Here is a 20166-nt window from a genome sequence, read left to right as displayed (position 1 = left end):
TCGTACTTCAGGAAATAATTAGGAATTCTCTAACCAGCACTTGAAGAATTGAGATATCTGTACAGTCATACCTCGGTTGAAGTAGCTTCGGGATGAATATTTTTGGGTTGTGCTCCGCGGTGACCTGGAAGTAACGGAGCGTGTTACTTCTGGGTTTCGCCACATGCGCAGACGCTCAAAATGACGTCATGTGCGGAAGCAGCGATACGCGCAGTCGCATCTTATGTTTACTTCAGGATGTGAATGGGGCTCTGGAACGGATCCCGTTTGTATCCAGAGGTACTACTGTATAATATACAAGTGGGAGCCTGAAACACAATGTTGCAGTATGGAATGCTACTTTTTGTGGTTCCAGTCAATCCGTTCCATTGCCTCATGGTCTAGTTTCCTTAGGTGTCCAATATTTTCATCTTCATTCTTTTTAAAAAATTGTTCCCTCTTAAATTTGGTTTTTTCTAATCTTCATGGACTATCACCTATCTTTTATAATGCTGTCATATTTTCCCAAGTCTCAGAAATAGTTTGCTACTGCTGTTTCTGTCAAAGACCTACCACAGTTGTAAGCCTTAGGTCTGATTTTAAATTTTACATGCCTTTCAAATCCGGTGTCTCTCAACATAGCTGTCAACTTTCCCCCTTTCTTGCGAGGAATCCTATTCGGAATAAGGGAAACGTTGACAGCTATGCTCTCAACATTCTGATATCCCTGCTATCACTTTTCATGTTCAGAAATATTACAACCTTCTTCCCCTACCTCAGACCTAAGTTTGTTTGGAATGTGGTGAAGGGAAGAAGACTCAAGAAAGTCAAATTGCTTTGCTTGCATAATTTTGGATGAATCCATTGTCAAATGACAACCTGACTTACTGATCATCCTTCTTTTTTACCCACCCCTTTGGGTAAGGAGACTGAGCAGACTGCAGAATCAATATTGTCTCCTTCCTAGTTCCCCATATTCGTCTCCTTGGGTCTGTGCAAAACCCTCAGTGGTTGTTGTTCATCCTCAGACTATCCTAATTATTCATGGTAGTCCAAGTCTCCCCCCCCCCATGCCCAGTTTTAGTCTCCCCTCCCCTTCTTTTAGGATATTTTACACATCCCCCTTTAAAAGCCATGTTTACTGTCTGTTCCTGAGCTCCACCTTGTCACAACTAACTTTTGCTCTCACACATCCACTTTATTGATAAGGAGACTGAGGCTTCTTGATAAGGAGACTGAGGCTTGATTTATTTTATTTAAAATTAGTTGTCCCTCTTATTCAGTCAGTCAAGGATGCTCTGTAAACTTACACAGTATGGCAATTTTGGTAATGGCTAACTGAAGAAATGCTCTTGTTAGCAAAAATCATAATACAGCTGAATAGTGGGAGATTCAGGACAGATTAAAAGTACTTCACATTGTTAAACTGTGGAATTCCCTGTCACAAACTGTGGTTTTGGCCAGCTTGGTTTTAGGATTAAATACATCATGATTATGGCTTTAAGTTACTCCCAAGATCAAAGGCAGCATGCCTCTGAATACCAGTTGCTGGGGAACAACAGAGGGAGAGGTCTATTGCCCTCACATCTAGCTTGTGAGCTTCCCATTGGCATCAGATGCGGAGGAAAGATGCTGGACTAGCTAGGCCTTTGCTCTCATTTAGCTACTTTTCTTACGTTCTTGATAGTGTGCTGCTATAGTAGTAATAGCAACATTTTGCTCAAAGTGCTTCATTTACTTGATCTGTATTCTGATTCTGTAAAACAGCTTAATATTAGCGATTTATGCAAGACTTCTAACAAATCTTCATGTCTGAAATATAGAATATTTCAGACATGAAGATTTGTTAGAAATCTTGCATAAATCACCTGTTATCAGACATTACATTTTCTTCACTGAAAAGTCTGGCCCATATTGGTGTCTATTGTTACATTTTTGTGGCAATGCACTGTTGTTCAGCCTCCTGAATTGTGCTTCACTATGTTTAAATTTTTAACTTGAGGTAACGGTGTTAGCTTTCTTTTATGGAAAAAAAGGAAAGGACTGATTATGATAACTCTTTTCTGTAGTAAAGCCCATTCATTGTCTTCATTATGTATGTATTCGTGTAACAAAATCAGCATCAATGCATTCTTTGTGTCTAATTTTTAGAAGGCTTTTTGTTTTGCTGAGAGAGTGCTGTTGTTGAATTGTGTTTTGACCTACTTTTTCATTCATGTTACAAACTAAAGACTGGAAATGTAAAATGTAAGGGTGACAATTTGACCACATTCTGAGACTTGAATATGTTCACAAGTTGCAAAGCCCTTAATTCAGATTTGTCCCCAGCATTGTGGACCATATGTTCACAGAGTGTTCCATAGTTGGCACTGGAAACATTCTGCATGTTCTCTGTCTGCATGAAAAGTTGTGGGAATCCACTAATGCAAAGTTCTCAGGTTTATTGACTGCAAAGGTTGTGTGGGAAGGGCTATAACTTTGTCTTGAACAAATTTACCTCAAAATAAGCCCTCCTGAGGGACTTCCGGGTTAGCGCCATCGCCGAATGGCGGACTCCCTCCGAGCTCCGGAGGGAGTCGGCTCGGCAGGGGTCGGGTCCTACCGCGCCGGCGACGCGGGGACCCTTAAAAACCACGGGAACGGATCCCGTGGACATGGTGACTCGGCTGGCACCGTTATCGCCCTCCCGGCTCGTGAAGGAGCCTTTTTAAAGGCTACGGATCGGGCGCCGGGGAGTGGCGTGGTGCTTTGAGTCCTCCGCTTCCCCTGCCGGGCGCAGCCGCATGCCATCCGGCGGAGAGCGCTGGCTTCTTTCAAAGGAAATTCGGACAATTAACAACAACCCGTGAGTAATTGGGCAACCGGGTATAAAAGGAGGAAAAAAGAAAATTTTTTCCGGATCTGGCAAGAGCGGGAGGGGATCCAAAAAGGAAGTCAGTCCCCTCCCTGATTGTAAACATGCTAAAACAAGGACTGAGAAACCAAGATCGATTTAGAAGTTTATTGATGACAAAAATTACTAACTCCACGATGTGAATTATAAGAACTGTGCTGGAGGAGAAGAGTCGAGGGTGAGAGGAAAAAGGCAACCCCCCCCTGGGAACCGGGGCGATTCGGAGAACCTGGCGAAGAGAGATGGAGAATTTGACAGCTGTCAAAGGAGCTGTCAAAGCTGGAAAATATAAAGAGGACTTTGCTACAAGTTTTTTGCTGGTTAATTTTGTTACAATTTGATATAAATATGGATATAAACTGTCGGGAAAAAGAAACAACAATTTGACTTTTGGACTAGAGGATACAAAGTTATTGCAATCCCCCTAGAGGGGTTTCGGGACATTACAAGTGTCGTATGTGGAAAACTACTCTGGGATGTGCATAGGTCTTATCTCCTGGGAAAGCTGCAGAACTGAAATATTATTTTGGCTACAGAGGTGACCATAATACAATAGAATCTTCTATTGAAGCAAGAAAGGAACTGGACGTAAGTCTTTGTCCCTGAATAACAAACCTCTGTAGAGACACTAAGTTTTGAAACAAGAATGTTTTGACAGCTGAACAAGACAGAAACCTGAGAAAACAAGAAATAAAAGAGTGAATGACTAAATACGACACGGAAAGAACAATGGGAGGAGCAACAAAAGATTAAGGAAAATTAAAGGCCTCTATTAGACTGGATTTATGAAGTTAAATATTATTAAAACAACCAAATCTGAAGAAACCGGCAAGATGGACTGAGAAAAATTTGGCTGTGGACTTAAGATCTCCAGGCCGACAACATATAGACAAATGGACATGGGGAATCAGAACCGGGGAAGGGAGGGGGAATCCTAGAATCCAAAGGCTTTGTAACCAATTTTTTTGAACTTTTCTATATATTCTATCTTATATCCTTTATAACTTTGATCCTATATGTTTTCGTTTTTTCTTTTTTTAGAAAGGGGGAACTCGTGGAAGGAATGAGAGCTGATCTTGGGGGGAAAATTTTGTTTTATTATAAGACGAGGAGTGATGTTAAGATTGTGTAAATTTAAATTGGTTTATGAGTAAAATATATTAGGCTTAAATTTGGGGATGAGAACTTGTGGAACCAACTTAGGGAAAGGGGAATACAGTCGGGAGGGGAAGGAGGAAGTCCCAGAAAGAAGGCTATGAAAAGAAGGGTCTAAACTAGTCTCTCTTTTTCTTTTTCTTCTTTATCTTTTTTATCTTTTCTATTCTGTTATTATTGGAAATTTTAATAAATATGATTATAAAAAAAAAAAAAGCCCTCCTGAGTACAGTTTGACTTAAAGGTAAGTGTGCTCTGAATCTCACTTTAAGCCACATCATTCTATCCCCCACCCCGCACTTACTGACTTACAGTATTCTTATATTGCCATAATGTAGAGACTCAAAACAACATCTGAAGTCTGGCAACAGATTGCTTTTTTAATACATGATACCTGAACCATCTGCACTTAGAGTAATTAAAGAAAGTGACTGTTTTGGATTCAGTTTCAACCTTAGAAAATGTCACAGAAAATATCCTTTTGAGTCTCAGAGTTATAGGGGATTGGTGTGAAGCAGGTGGGTGGTTTTAAATATATAGACTCTGTGTCTTATAAAGTATACTCTGGAGAAACTTTTCAATTTGGCAGTAGTTTACTTAACTATGACATCAGCTGCAAAGATCTGGCAAAAAATGGAGCATTTCCAAACCTGCAAATGTTTTTTTTACCCCTTTAGTGTGGTTTCTAGCTAATGTACATAAGAGACCTGGATGTGTGTGGAAGGTGGCATCTTCCTCAATGTTATGAAATACTGTCACATTAACATTGTTAGTGCATTGTCATATAATCTGATAGTCAAATAAAACCTCTGGATCCTTCTAGCTAAGTATGAGAATGTTTGTATTTTGCTTTAGCAAAGAAAGCAGATGGCAAAATCTTACTATGGTTAACAATATTAGCAAAAATTAAAGTTGGACTTTAAGTGTTAGGCAGAAACTTTTACTTTTGATGGTTTACCTATATTGCTGAATGTATGATGAATTGTTTGACTCAACATTTAAGAAAACAATGGCTACCAGTGCTAAGACACCACTGAAGTCTGAAATAAATGTCATCAATCTTTTGAAGGTGAGCATTAAAAGGTTTTGTATATGTTTCTTCACAAGCTAAGGAAATTGTGGATGTGCAGATAAACTAACATAACATGTTGCTGCTAGGAAGGCATCAGGAATTAAAATGAGTAACACCTAAACAGCAGTTCTAAGATTAAGGCAAACATTGAATTATTTGAATCAGTTTTCTAATTGTGCACAATTAGAAAACCAGAGGTACAAGTAGGTATATCTATTTTAATTGCCAGGTCTTACCATTATGAGCATTCTTGTGATTACTTTCTTTACTTTTCAGTGTCTTATCCCAGAATGGGTATGAAAAATACTAAGATATGCATAAAATACATCAATTAGTACATTAACCTAATCCAAGCAGGGCAAGATTCTGCTTAATGCTTCAGATTGCTTTGTGTCATAGGCTGGTTAGCACTTTACCTTTTTAGTCACTGAAGGTACAATGCAGTGCGGATCCAGAAAGACAGGGGCATCCAACTTACTTATTTCTCAGATTTATATATTGTTTTTTATTACTAACATTTTATGGGAGGGATTCAAGTGCATACTGGAAATTTAGGTATGTACAATTAAAAATAGGAAAGACACTTAAAAGTGTGGGTTGAACAAATGGTTAATGGGAGGATGTGTGAACACACTGCAAGTAAATCAGGATGAATGCTCACTGTTTTATAACTGCCCAATAAACAAATCAGAACAAATACTCACTAAAGACCAGATGCAGTCAACTCACCATGTAAGCTTTGTGTAAGCAAATGCTGGGCAGATGCTGAATAAACAGGAGGAGACCAGAACAATTAGTAATCCTAATTAAAATAAAGTAATAAATCACAAGTAGACAAGCCTCAAGTTTTCATTTAAAAGGAAAAGAGTAGAAGAATAAGCAAGTTTCCAAAAGCACAACAGAGAAGCAAAATCAAACCTTTCTGTTCTTCCCTATCCAGCAGGTGCATCTGTCTTGCCTGCCCATCAACATCCCCCGATATCAGTGTAGGGACAGAATGTTTTAGTAGCTTGTATACAGGTCCATGTCATACAAGGTTTTTCATTCCAGAGGGATTCAAAATTCAACTATTATTGAAATAGTTTATAGAGCATGTAATTGTGCCTAGCATGTGGCAGTGGTGGCAGCAAAAAAAGCCTACAGTGTTGCCACCACTGCATCCTGAAGTTGCTATGGAACACTTCTTAGGGTGGTGAAAGCTTTAGGCCCAGGAACATCAGTCCATTCCTACTCACTGAAGTCTATTGTGACACATTTGCCATGTGCTTTAAGAGCAATAGCACTCATTTCTGTTCCAGCCTTGACGCCACAGTTGATGTAGGTCTGCTGTAGGTTTCAATCTCTTGCTGTGGACAGGATTTAACCCCTCCTCATCAGCTGATAGCGCAGGTTGAATGCTGCTTTGGATGGTTTTGTGCTGCTATTCACTTCTGGGCATGCATGCAGCCAATGCAGGAGTTAAACCCTGCCCTTGACCCATCAGCTGACAGTTTGAGTGATGTCAGCTAATGGGTAGGTGAGTATGATTTGGAGGAAACAGCCTTGCAGGCCAACTTGGACTGCCTGGTGAGCCATGATTGACCTGTGAGCCCTGCTTTATAAGAAAACATAACTTCCTAAAAACTGCCTCATTTGTGACCTGAGGTTGGTTTTTGATTGTGGTTAGCATATCTGTTTAGGGTTACCAGCAGAAGAAAGATTAACTTTTAAAAGCAGCAAGAGGAAAGAGGAAAGTTAATGGATAAAGTGGATCGTTAGCACATAATTCAAACCTTAAGCATGTACTTCAGAGCTACTTTAAATGTTACATAGATTTGTGGAAAATATATTGGATATTGAAATACTGTTTTTATGCTTGTTTATGTTGTTGAAAAAGCATAGCAGCAAGTTTTATTGCTTAGGCATAGTCTTTTACAATTCTTGATGAAAACTTAGCATATACATCTTGCAAATAAACCATAAATAGCAAAAGGTTAATAAAACCAGAAAAATTCCACTATAAAAAGTAAACAAAAATAAGACCATCAACAAATGAATAAGGTGTAGAATTAAAAAAAACACACAAATTTAAACACATATTAAATTTTGATATGTATTTTTTAAAATTCCAACTACTGTATTGAAAGAATCTGCTCTCATGTGTTTGCTGCTATTTTGTCAGAACCATGGTTGATCAAAAGTAAATCAATATAATGAACTATAAGTCTTAAAATGATTAGCATCCTAGGAACTAAAGGAACCAAGATGAACTCATTGTTTGACTCCCTGCATATAAATCAAACATTAAAAGTAGAATAAATAATCATGAATAGTTTTTTTTAAAAAACTACTAAAATAGCTGAATTCAAAACAGTTTCAATTCACACTAACCTTAAACTGGAAACTTATTTGTACAAAAGAGATGCAGAAATCTCCAGCAGGCCAGATTCTCAGACTGGGCAAAAAGAAAACCTCAGTCTTTATCCCCTTCCAAACTGCTAAGCAAACTAAATAAACAGTCAGTCCTTGGCCTCTGTACTTAGAATTGAATTTAAATAATTGTTCTTCCCCTGCCACCTCCATCACAAGCAGCCATATAGCCTTCAGGATGGTCTGCAGCAGATTGCTTATCAAGGTTCTCATAAGGTTGCAGCAGCTCTCTCCTTCCTTGGAAGTTTTGAAACAGAAGTTGTATGACCATCTGTCATGGATGCTTTAGCTGACATTCCTGCATTGCAGGAGGTTAGACTAGATGACCCTTGGGGTCCCTTCCAACTCTTAAGATTTATGATTCTATACTCTCATACAAAAAGCCCTGAAAGGCTAAACAAGAACAGTAGGTGACAGATTGCATTATGTGGTATGCACAAAACTGTCACATAATTAAGTGCAGATTGCTTGAACACCTGTCATTCTGCTTACACCCATAGATATGTATGTTTTAAGTACCGTAATCCACTTCATCTTAGAATGCCTTATAAAGAATATTGCTTTATTATTAGTGCTATTTAGACCAATCTACATTTCATTGTTCATTATTCTGAGGAATTACACTGCTAATTCCTGATATAATGAAATAATGGAATTTATGCTTTAGCTGAAAACATAAGGTAATTTAATTTATGACTTAAGTGAAAATAAATGCTATATATAAATTCCTGCTGTTCTTTAAAAGTTGTGGCTGATACCAAACATTAAAACAGTTCTGTTGCATCTTCTGCTTGGCGCATTATTGAAGTTTGTTTTAAGAAAATACCATAAGATGCTTTGCAACCCAAATCCTATAATGGAAACGTTTTTCAAGTGCAAATTTAAAAATATATTGCTATGGTGAAATGTTCCAAGACAACCTATGGGCTATGATGTCATTAAAATTGCTGCAGTAAAGAATTCAGTATACATGGCTTTTGTCAATGACTGATAGCTTTTTCAGTACTGTGAAATGCTATTATATTTTGCTGGAATAGCTGTGGCAAACTTAATCCTATATGGTGGCAAGTCTGCAGTTTTTATGACTGAAAGAGACATCACTAACAGACTAGCAAAATGTTTTAATCTTCTAAAAGGTCTAAAAACATTGGTTACATTCTATTTATTGTGACTACTTGGTAAAAATAATTTATTTCTGAAATACTGAAAGGAAATCAGCAATTGCTTTCATATTAAACTACTGCTCATTCACATACAGGCGGTTTTTTTCCAGTAGACTTTTGGGCATTTCTGACATGAACATGGTACTCTCTTTATGTGAGAGAGTGTTTTCTTATGCATGAACGGTATTAATTTTTTATATTGTATGTTTTCAGCTTAGGATGATGTTTAGCCTTTGACCTAACCACTTTCTTACAATAAACAGTTTGTTGATGAGAGCAGCTGCTAAGAAGATTGCTTCCAGACTGTTCTCACAGCACTGAGTGAGAGAAAAAGTAAAGCAGAGTGCACCTTACAAAGGGCAGGCATTGCAAAATTATATTCACTGTGCTTGCATTATATTATATCAACATCTCTATATTTATGCATTGAAATACTCGGTAGCAGAGAGTACAACAGCATAGTTGTGTGTCTTCAAAAATAAGCTACTGAAAAAATACTTCTATTTGCAATGATTCTGGAGTAGAACTTGGATGCAGTGGTAGCTGGGAAGTTGGTAGAGATTTTCTTCTAAATTATGAAATTGTTCCAATTAGTACATGAGGGTGGAGTTGGAGAGATTCCTTGATGCCTGGAGTTTGGGTCTTCTTGGTTTGGAAAAAATGTGAACAAGTGGGGACAAGATAGAGGTGCATAAAACCATGCATGTATGGAGAATGGCATACTTCCTCTCTCATACTGTACAGTGTAATTTGCTGCAACAGATTTGCTGCAACAGATTATGGTGATTGCTAGGGATGTACAAACTTCCACCATCTTTTTCTCACATAGATGCACATTCTTCTAGTATTTTTTCATTCTGCAATGAGTTTATTCTACCCAAGTCTTTCTTCAGGTGTGTCATGTGGAAATAAATTATTTTCAAATACATTGGAATACATATACCATGGAGTACAATAGACATGCCTCATCCATCAACATATTTGCAAATCAAAACCTTCCACATGTGTTTCCCTTCAAAGCTAATGAGTTTCCAGAGAGGTAGTCTTTTCTAGCAAAACAAGCAGTCTTATGGCGTGTTAAAGATGAAAGTTAATGAAGTTGCTAATCGCCTATCACAAAACTATATGTAGCTGCAATTTTGACCATGTCTACTCAGTATACCCAATTAAATTTAATGGGCCTTACTCCTAGGTAAGTGAGATTTTGTTTGCAGCATATCTCAGTAAGCTTGAGAGGATTGAAGCTCATGTCACTCAATTAACAACATAGAAGTGTTTTTTATTAGAACACTTATTTCTTAATTGTGTATTTAATACAGCAAATGGTCATGCATTTGCATGTGCTAAAACAGTGTTGAAGCTAATTTATGTTTTAAACTGTAGTAATTTTGTGTGTGTCCCAATGTATTCCTGCTATGTGAAGAACAATAATGTTTTTTTTTCAGTTGAGATTTGACTGGGAGTAGTGCAAAAATATTTTAAGATTTGAAAATAATGATTAAGAGGGTGGATGGTAAATTTGAGCAGCCAAATCCAGGTGGTTCTTCCCACATTGACAAAGAAGTTTGGACTTTAACTGAGGGCACAGATAAAGTTTACAGCTAATAAAAGAGATCACTTCTTTCCATGTGAAAAGAATAATAATGCAGGGGTCATCAGACCAATGTCCACAGGTACCATGATGCTCATGAAGGCTTCCAGCGGTACATTAATCAAGCAGACCCAGACTATGAGCTTTAATTTTAAAAATCAAGTCTCTAGCCCAGGTTATGGGGGGAAATGTGCAGGTACCCTCTAAGAGATTTATATGAAATGTGAGTGAATACCTTGTATGTTTTTCCTGGTAATGCAGGATGCTCCGTGTTGTTATTAGATGGCAACAGCACGTGTTGGGGGTTTTTTTTTTTGTGTGTGTGTGAGAGAGAGAGAAAGAGAGTGTGCCAAAGAGTGCACCATATTCAGGAGTAGCAAACCATAGCTGACTTCTCATGATAAGCATACAGTTGTTGGTGGGGTTATGGTTGTCTGTGTAATTTTGTGTATTGCCATGCCTCTCTATAGCAGCCATTTTGTGACTGACACTCTCAGCAATCTGTCAAAACTTGCTCACAATCCGAAAAAGTTGGCCACCCTTGGAAAGATGTACTCTGTTGCATTTTAAAATCCACAGGAGAACATGGATTAAGACTGCAATCTTAACTCCACTTACCTGAGAGTAAATTCCATTGAATTCAGTGGGAATTATTTCTGAGTGGTCTCTGCCTGGTTCCCTGTAACTTGGCTTCTTGCAGTGAGGGAACTGCCAGAAGGCCCTCAGTGCTGGACCTCAGTGTCAGGGTAGAACAATGGGGGTGGAGACGCTCCTTCAGATATACTGCACTGAGGCCGTTTAGGGCTTTAAAGGTCAGCACTAACACTTTGAATTGTGCTCGGAAATGTACTGGCAGCCAATGTAGGTCTTTCAAGTCCGGTGTTATGTGGTCTCGGCAGCCGCTCCTAGTCACCAGTCTAGCTGCCGCATTCTGGATTAGTTGTAGTTACCGGGTCACCTTCAAAGGTAGCCCCACATAGAGAGCGTTGCAGTAGTCCAAGCGGGAGATAACTAGAGCATGCACCATTCTGGCGAGACAGTCTGCAGGCAGATAGGGTCTCAGCCTGCATACCAGATGAAGCTGGTAAACAGCTGCCCTGGACACAGAATTGACCTGCACCTCCATGGATAGCGCCGAGTCCAAAATGACTCCCAGGCTGTGCACCTCGTCCTTCAGGGGCACAGTTACCCCATTCAGGACATGGAGTCCCCCACACCCACCCGCCGCCTGTCCCCCCAAAGCATTACTTCTGTCTTGTCAGGATTCAACCTCAATCTGTTAACTGCCATCCATCCTTCAACCGCGCCCCGACACTCACACAAACTGTGAGGCACCTGTTGGACAACAGCAAATATACATAAATTAATATCTAAATAACATATATTGCAAAGCAATTTGAATGGCTGTTCAATTTGCATATCTGTTTTTGCATGTTAAAACATTTGTAGAGAATTAAGGTGGAAAGCTTTCATAGTAGGAGTCTGTTGAGATGGGGCTCAAGCGAGTAGATGAAAGGAAATCTATTTTATGGTGCATTTTCAGTGGAGTCCTCTGACATTCCTAGTTATTGTTTTAGTTTCATTGTAATATTTTTAGTGTTCTTTTAAATGTGTGTGCTTTTTGTGTTTTTTACTGTTTCTCCTGTTTTTATTGTACATCACTTTGAGATGATAGTTTAGAAGGCAGTTAATAAATTAATGATACTAATTGTGATGGTTACCAGCTTAGATGGTTTTAAAGGGAACAGAAGATAAAACTATCAGTGGTACTCAACATGATGAATGGGTACTGTCTAATGCCTGTGAACACCAGTTGCTGGATAGCACATTGGAGTGATTGGTTTTGTGCTCATGTCCTGCTTATGGGTTTCCAACAGGCGTCCGATTGGTAATTGTGAGAATAGAATGCTGGATGAAATGAGTTTTGGACTAATTCAGCATAGCTCTTTTTATATTCTTAGAAGGGTTTCAGTTGGCCCTTATGCTCACCTTTGTTCTGCATTAATTTATGACAGCCTACAACAATAATTTTAAACAGGGCATTGTGAGGCCAAAAGCGCATTGATTGTGAAGAGTTTGCTATATGTCATAGTCACAGTTTGATAGGTTGTGTCTGGCAAATCCTTAAAAGTTAAATTTATTGCACTGTAGCTGTATTATCTGCACAATCTGAATTTCCAAATGAACGAGAACTGAGGTTTGTCCTTATTTGCATTAATGCAAGCATGTCTGCCAACTTTATTTAAAACACACTTTTATGAAATGTTACCCAGATTAGGCCCCCACATTTATCTAGGCTTGCTGTCTTCAGCTGAGAAAAAAATAAAATATCTTTATCAGCTTTGTATATGATGTTAAACTTGTATTTCTGCAAACTTTAAATCACTATTTCTTATTATTATGTGCTAAAACAAAATAGTGTAGGTGAGAGGCAACCCTCCCACTTTCAGAGTTGCACTACTTTGCGGGGGGGGGGAGGTGTCATTCTAGTATAGGAATTCAAACAACTTTTTGAAATTAATTTTTTGTGTGGTTCCTGGGATCATAGCAGATGTCACTTCTTTTTATCAGCAGACCACTTTCAAGTATTGACTGTGTTGGAGCTGGTGTTACCATTTCCTTTATTTTGGATCACACGAGGCTCCTATTGCTACTGTTTTAGATTGTAGTTTGTTTGTGTTGGTATAATGACATGGAAGGTCTCCAAAGGACATTTGACAGTTTCACTTTTATATGTCTGGGGGTAATATAGCAAGTAAAGTATGTGCGCCAGTTTGATTTCTTCATGGTGTTCAATTAAGACCCAGAGTGTAGTACTTAAAAAATAATAATCAAAGACATTATTGATAAATTTTTACCCTTTTCTAAATTTCAAATAAAGGTGATTCTTGAACCAAACTTTTTACAAGTGAAAATAAGCTAGAAAAATAACGTTTTAGCTATATGAAGGTGTGATATCTATAAATTCAGTCATGTTAGAAACGGGTTATTCATAGTCTTCAATACACTGCTGCTACTCTGTGTATAAGTTTCAGTTGGCAGCAAATTTTAATAAATATATGGTCTTATAGAATTTAAGTTCAAGCTATATGTATATTAAGCTTTATAGATTTTTGACAGTGTTCTTGTAAACTTACAAGTTACTATTTCAAGGATCTTTTATCTGTACTAGATGTCAGCTATTATGCACTGTGTAAAAGATTTAATTGATTTCATATACCCATCCTCTACATGACCTTTTCCTAAATTTTGTAATATGTGTACTTCCTTATAATTTGTTTCTTTTTTTAAAAGCTGTTTTTGATGTGTACATTACAAACATGTCAGAATCTGAATAGCACCCATACTTTCGAGAGCTTTCTGTAGTTTTAACATGACCAAATTTGGCATTTAATTAACAGTTACAGGGTGGGTGAGTACTTAATGCTTTCCTAACTTTCCATTCCTTTACTCCAGATTGTTTCACAATGGCTTTTCCCCCTACAAGGTTCCAGTTGCATGTGTGCAAGAGTTACATTATTTTTGTCCTAGAACTTAATTCTTTAGGTTTAGTAATTCTTTAGGTTCACTGCCAAAATGATCATGAAACTTCCACAAATTGAAACATTGAAGTCGACGCTCATGCATGAGACTTAAAATCTATGCCTACTATAAAGCAACAGCTGAAATAGCATTTGTATTTTGTTTAAAAATATATATTGGACTTTATTCCTAGAAACCAAAAAGCCTCAGAGTTCATTGAAGTGAGTTTATGTAAGTTTATGTAACTATGGTTTGCTCCGTGGCAGGGAAGCAGGAGAAAGCATATGGTGTAATGTAAGAACCTTTAGATTTCAGTTTGTTCATGTTTTCTTTGGTGACACAAGAATGAGATAATTTTTACCTTTCCATTTCATGTGATAAATGCCATGTGATGTCAGCTAATATTTACTATGTTAACGAAACAGATACCTTTTCCCTTGCATTGTTGAATGCTTACGGTATTGTTGGTATACAATTGACAAGAAATATTTACATATGCAACCACCGAGATGAAATAGCACCTCCTGTCATGTCAAAAAGGAATATTGAATTTGGCTCTGAAAGAGCTATCTAGCCATCTAGTAATGTGCAAAAAGTGGGAGCTATTACGTCACATTATCCTTCGGTATAACAAGTGGGGTATTGCATACAATCGTCCATGTTACTAACAGTAGGCTTAATGGTGCAAAGTGAGTGCCCATGGCTTGCTTCAGATATAATACAGGCAACCCTCTATTTATGTGGGGGTTACATTCCAAAGCACTACACACGTCAATGAAATCACATATATTTGAAACACCATTGGCAAAAGCCTGCAAATACCCCATTCCGTTCCTGCCCAACCCCTTTTTGTGACTTTTTTGGTCACTACCGGGTTCGACACGCACATGTGCACGGTCACACACATATTGAGCATGAGTAAATGTGGAGGTTGCCCATACCCGTTTTAAAAGGGGAAAGATGGTTTAAATTTGTGAACATAAAATCATTGTATAACACTTAAGATTATAAACTAAAATTTGTTCTTTTGGTAGGAGCTTAATAAGTTACTTAAATTGAGCTGTCATTGACTAATATTCTACCAGTTTTAGGGTAGGTTGTTATTGATATAAACACTTATGTATTTTTAATAGCAAAACTTTAAAGTGTTTGAAGAGTGCCACCTTCCTAATGATGATGATAATTTTATTATTTATACCCAGCCACTCTAGGCAGCTTACAGCATATATTGAAACATAATAAAACATCCAACAGTAAAAACTTCCTGATATAGGGCTGCAAAATATAGAGATTTGCTGTGATGGCACATTCAAATGCCAGCAGGTGTCTGTGTAAAACACAGTCCAAGCAAATGCATGCATCCTTAGCTAATTAAGCATGGTTTAATTTTAACACACATGGCTACTGATATATGTTTTGTGTTCTTTCTCATAATTTGATGCTGGCTTCTGTAATCATTACCAGGAACCTCGGTCTCACAATTGTACTCTTTATGTGGTATTTCTGACAAGGTCTCAAGGGAATATAAGGTCAGATATTTGAACATTAGTACCAACACCTTTCATTTAAGTAGCCACTAGAGGCTGCCACAAAACAGTGCACACCTTGGTCTATAGCTTGTAAATAGTGTTAAGTTCTGAGTTCTGGAATCAAAGCACTTAGGTGTAGGGATTTTCTTTTCGTTCATAGCTTTGAAAAAGTAGTTTACAGACACACATATAGGTTTGTTTCATTTTTATTAATATTTATGCCTTATCAATATCCCTAAAAACAATATTATATTTCTGAGATAATGCTTAATAAAACTGGATATGGATTACTATTGGCAATGGTCTTCCCTTGTTTCATACATTTTCATATGCCAGTATATTTTAAAAGAAGCCCCTTTTTGACGCTAAACAAAATCTCATGGATCAGAGAAGAAGGTAGAATGGGCTTGAACAACTACTTCACATTTTTTAGATAATGCTCTTTCCTTCAACAACTTGAAAAGGAACTACGTGTTAACATATTAAAATAGATTAAGATTAAGATTAATAAGGAATATATTTGGCTAAAAAAACTAGTTTGAAACAAAAAAATAGTTCTTTTTGATGAAGTAAAGGGAATTTTGGCATGAAATTGTATTCATCATTTTTTCAATTGATTAATTGCTTGACACATATGTCTCCAAGTGACATAAAAAATGTGAAAGCATAAAGGATTTGCTAAAATCTGAAAAAGAACAATGCACTGCAGTAAAAGTCGTAAAAGAGACTTAACAAGTCAGACATTTCAGCAGCAAAAACGCTCCATCTGAAGGTGGTTTGACTATTGTCCATCAAAAAGAGAAGAGATTATAATATGCCAGATTACAACATATAAAATACAATGAAATCAATCTATGACTAGCTATAAAACATCAGTAAAAACATCAGTAAAACATCACTAGATACTGGTAGATGCATTCAGACCATCATCAACATCCTTTTGGCTCAGGTAAACCTTTTTATGAACAAGCAGGTGATAAATTTTCAAGTAAATGATACAATGGTGCATCAAATAATGGGGCACAAACTGTTTCAAACTGACTTTAAAACTCAGTGAGCTGATAAGCATAGCATGTGTTGGGAAAACTGTTGTTAGAAAACCTTATGTTCAAATAAATGATTCCTAGCTGATTTTTGTCTAATTTTGTTTTATGCCCAACAGGATGTCCATAGTTTATTTTTGGGGTGGCTTGAAAGAAACGTGAATGCAGAAGGATTAATCAGATCCAACATGGTGTCCCTCAAGTTTGTATCATCTTGCATCAAAGGAACAGAAGTAACACCCTCGCTCATGCCAGTAGTTACTGAGATGGAAGCTTTCTCATCCAAACATTTCAGTTTTGAGAGATACAGGCAAAATCTACATACAAAGAAGCTTGGGAAAGTGGTTCTGTTTGCTGAAGTTACATCAACCACCATGAATCTTCTTGATGGGTAAGATTAGCTGTGATGGTGATAACTTTTTTTCTATATATTAGTTGGCAAAAACAAAAATGTTCTGTTGGACTTTACATACTCCCAATTTACTGAAAATAGTTCTGGCATAGGAATACAGAGACCCTTAACATTTGACCAATTTGCTGAAAGAGGTTAGCAAATGTTGAACATATAAACTGTCATTCATTAATCAATATATATGCTTTACTACAGAGCCTATAGTACAGTTTTCCTGTATTGGGAGCATTAGATCCTCAGTCTTATAGATGTAACAACACAAGCTTTAATTCATGACACAGCAGCTCAGGGGTGTTCCATGCAAGTATGCAGCTTTTCATGTTGCAGGGTGGCAGTTGTCTTTTGACCATGTGGGGTTGGAATGGTGATTAGGGATGAGAAGGTAACTCCTTTTGTCTTTAGGATACTCTGTTAGAGTTAAGCTATCTCATAACGTCCAAAAAACTTATTTATGTGTACGGCCCTTCCACTGTGTACTCTTCCACTGGAAGAGGCCCTTTCCCCAGATGATTGCATGGACCTAGAATCTCCTTCTAGTGTTTGGAGGAGGTGGAACTTGTTTCTGCACAAGAAACTCAGAGCACAGAATCAGCCTTTTTCTAGCAGGAATTGAATGAATTTCTAATTTGAACTTGAACAAGTGGAGTTATAAGATTGCAACAGCAAATATATGTTGCACAGTTTCCAAGGTAAGCAGCTCCACATTTTTCCATTGTGACTGTTCTGAAACTGAGCTTGTGAAACAAAACATTCTTTTTTAGCAAGCAGGCTAACATGCTGAACATTTCTTGTTGGCAATTTTGGTCTGTATAAATCTTTGTTATTTTAAAATCGTTATTTTAGAATTTGGAATCACACCACCAGCATCACTGCAGTTGTGGTTTTAGAAAAGCTAATGAGCAAAGAGTATCTCATTGATAGCTGTAGTTCTTTAATTTATGAACATAACTGTTTCAGGTTTTTAACCTCAGCAACTAATTTCAAGAGCTTATGCTATAACAAATTAGGTAAAGGTAAAGGTAAAGGTACCCCTGCCCGAACGGGCCAGTCTTGACAGACTCTGGGGTTTGTGCGCCCATCTCACTCAAGAGGCCGGGGGCCAGCGCTGTCCGGAGACACTTCCGGGTCACGTGGCCAGCGTGACAAAGCTGCATCTGGCGAGCCAGCGCAGCACACGGAACGCCGTTTACCTTCCTGCTGGTAAGCGGTACCTATTTATCTACTTGCACCCGGGGGTGCTTTCGAACTGCTAGGTTGGCAGGTGCTGGGACCGAGCAGCGGGAGCGCACCCCGCCGCGGGGATTCGAACCGCCGACCTTTCGATCGGCAAGCCCTAGGCGCTGAGGCTTTTACCCACAGCGCCACCCGCGTCCCGTTATAATAAATTAGTTATGCCTTAATGTGCTAATATTTTAGTTACAGGTTAATTAAACTGTACTGAGCAAACTGTCTATATGCATGCAGTTTTCCATAAATGGTATAATTTTAGAATATTTCAAGGCAAATGTTGAAATCTTCATTATATTTTGTGCTATTCTCTAGCTAAATGAAAAAAACTGACTTTTAATTTAATGGAAAGGTAAAGTTACTCTGCAGTAAATATAATGGTCACATGTCTTAAACGGACATATCCTATAGACGTATCCATATCTGGCTTTCCATCAGCAGAACAGTGCATCTGCCAAATCTTACTGCCTTTCAGTCTGTGTCTTTCAAGTATAGGATAGCAGCCTCAATTACGTGAACATTCTTTTTCTTTTTCTGATTCTTTTTCTTAGAAACTAGATACACTAATATGTTTCCACAGTGGGTTTTTCACTAAAGTTGGTGTGGACTGAGTAGTTAAAGATTTTAAAATATTCCGCTCATAAGAAAGCCAGATATGGAATGATTCCCCGCAGAGTCATTTCAGCAACAAAGAAATGCTGGCAGAATGACTGAAGTGAGATTGGGTCACAGGTGGCACAGGGGAGAAGCTCACTTGTATTGTATCCTATACTACTTCAGTCTACATCCACATTCCTGTTGGTGGTACAACCTTTACCCCAGACCAGATGCAAAAAATAAAAATAAAAAATGAATCCATGTCATTGACTTGAGTGTGGGGGTAGGCATCTGAGTGCACAAGTGGATTTGTGTTTCTTTCAGGGTGTGTAGGGGAGGGATAATAAGAGTGGGAGGGGCATTAATTCCTGGGATGCAGCATAGGGAGGGAATGGTCACATTGTTTGTCAGGAGAGGGGATAAGACAGACTAGAAAGTCTAGTTGGCCCATGCAAGGGCCAAGCTATCCAACCATGTTGCATTCCTGATCACTGATTCAGGCTTGTTTCACTGGAGGCTGCTTTCCTCTTTCTTAATAAGGGAATTTGTCCTGGATTTATAACATAAGCTCTTTTACTCAGCTAATGCCCCTGTGTCCTGACATCTATGAGTGGGGCTCGGATTAAGGTAAAGGTAAAGGTCTTGCCAGACTCTAGGGGCCAGTCTTGCCAGACTCTAGGGTTGTGCGCTTATCTCACTCTAGAGGCCGGGAGCCAGCGCTGTCCGCAGACACTTCCGGGTCACGTGGCCAGCGTGACAAGCTGCATCTGGCGAGCCAGCGCAGCACACGGAATGCCGTTTACCTTCCCGCTGGTAAGCGGACCCTATTTATCTACTTGCACCCGGGGGTGCTTTCGAACTGCTAGGTGGGCAGGCACTGGGACCGAACGACGGGAGCGCACCCCACCACGGGGATTCGAACCGCCGACCATGCGATCGGCAAGTCCTAGGCGCTGAGGTTTTACCCACAGCGCCACCCGCATCCCAGGGGCTGGGATTAGGAGACAGAAAAATGCCCTGTGGCAGGGTTGGGGAACTTCATGTCCAGGGGCAAAATACAGTCCTCCAGGCTTTTTTATCCAGCCTTCATGACTCTACCAAATACCCATTCCTCACTGACCCAGCTCTGCTCCCTCCTCAAGTGATTTAGCCTGGCTGGAATGTGTTCTTTAACTTTCAGTAATGTCCCCTTCTTGCTGGATAGTGGGTGGAAAGGTAGAGAGGGTGGTGATGTAGGTATAGAGAACCTGTGATTTTGTGGAGTGCCTTGTGTCTTATTAAATCTTGCAGATTGGTATTAATGTAGATTTAAGGTAACTCCAAAAATATCTAAAATAACTTTTTTTATAAAAGAGTACATGTGTCAATTTATGATCTAGTCAAATGAGTCTGTGTAAAGTTAATATTCACTTTATTGCTTTTTTTTTTTTTTGTCACTGTAGCTAAGGGTATCATGTAGCAGAACTAACTTCCCATAAGTGTTTTTAACATCAACAGCACTTTCTTTCTACCGTATTTTTCGCTCCATAAGGCGCACCGGACCATAATTGAAATTGCATTCAAACATTCTCTCA

The 20166-nt window shown here is 38.5% G+C and overlaps 1 protein-coding gene and 2 long non-coding RNA genes across 4 annotated transcripts in view; 2 read left to right on the top strand and 1 right to left on the bottom strand.

The window, feature by feature from the left end:
- HLCS (holocarboxylase synthetase) overlaps window positions 1–20166 on the top strand; it is an 86781-nt gene that overhangs the window by 10072 nt on the left and 56543 nt on the right. For both annotated transcript variants that reach the window (XM_082220496.1, XM_082220495.1), the window contains exon 6: window positions 16476–16747. In XM_082220496.1, coding sequence (XP_082076622.1) covers window positions 16476–16747 — 272 coding nt within the window. The remainder of the gene's footprint in view (window positions 1–16475; window positions 16748–20166) is intronic.
- Window positions 2015–5226, bottom strand: LOC309531201. Its single transcript, XR_014219134.1, has 2 exons — window positions 4258–5226; window positions 2015–2500 (listed from the first exon to the last, which is right to left on the bottom strand). It is a non-coding gene; the product is annotated as an uncharacterized lncRNA (long non-coding RNA).
- Window positions 16754–20023, top strand: LOC309531197. The gene is made up of 3 exons (XR_014219130.1): window positions 16754–17775; window positions 18158–19225; window positions 19601–20023. It is a non-coding gene; the product is annotated as an uncharacterized lncRNA (long non-coding RNA).

The sequence above is a fragment of the Podarcis vaucheri genome (assembly GCF_965113315.1).
Source record: "Podarcis vaucheri genome assembly, chromosome: 4".
In the NCBI taxonomy this organism is placed as follows: domain Eukaryota; kingdom Metazoa; phylum Chordata; class Lepidosauria; order Squamata; family Lacertidae; genus Podarcis; species Podarcis vaucheri.
Note: the sequence above shows the minus strand (reverse complement) of the source record. Positions and strands in the feature narration are given on the sequence as shown.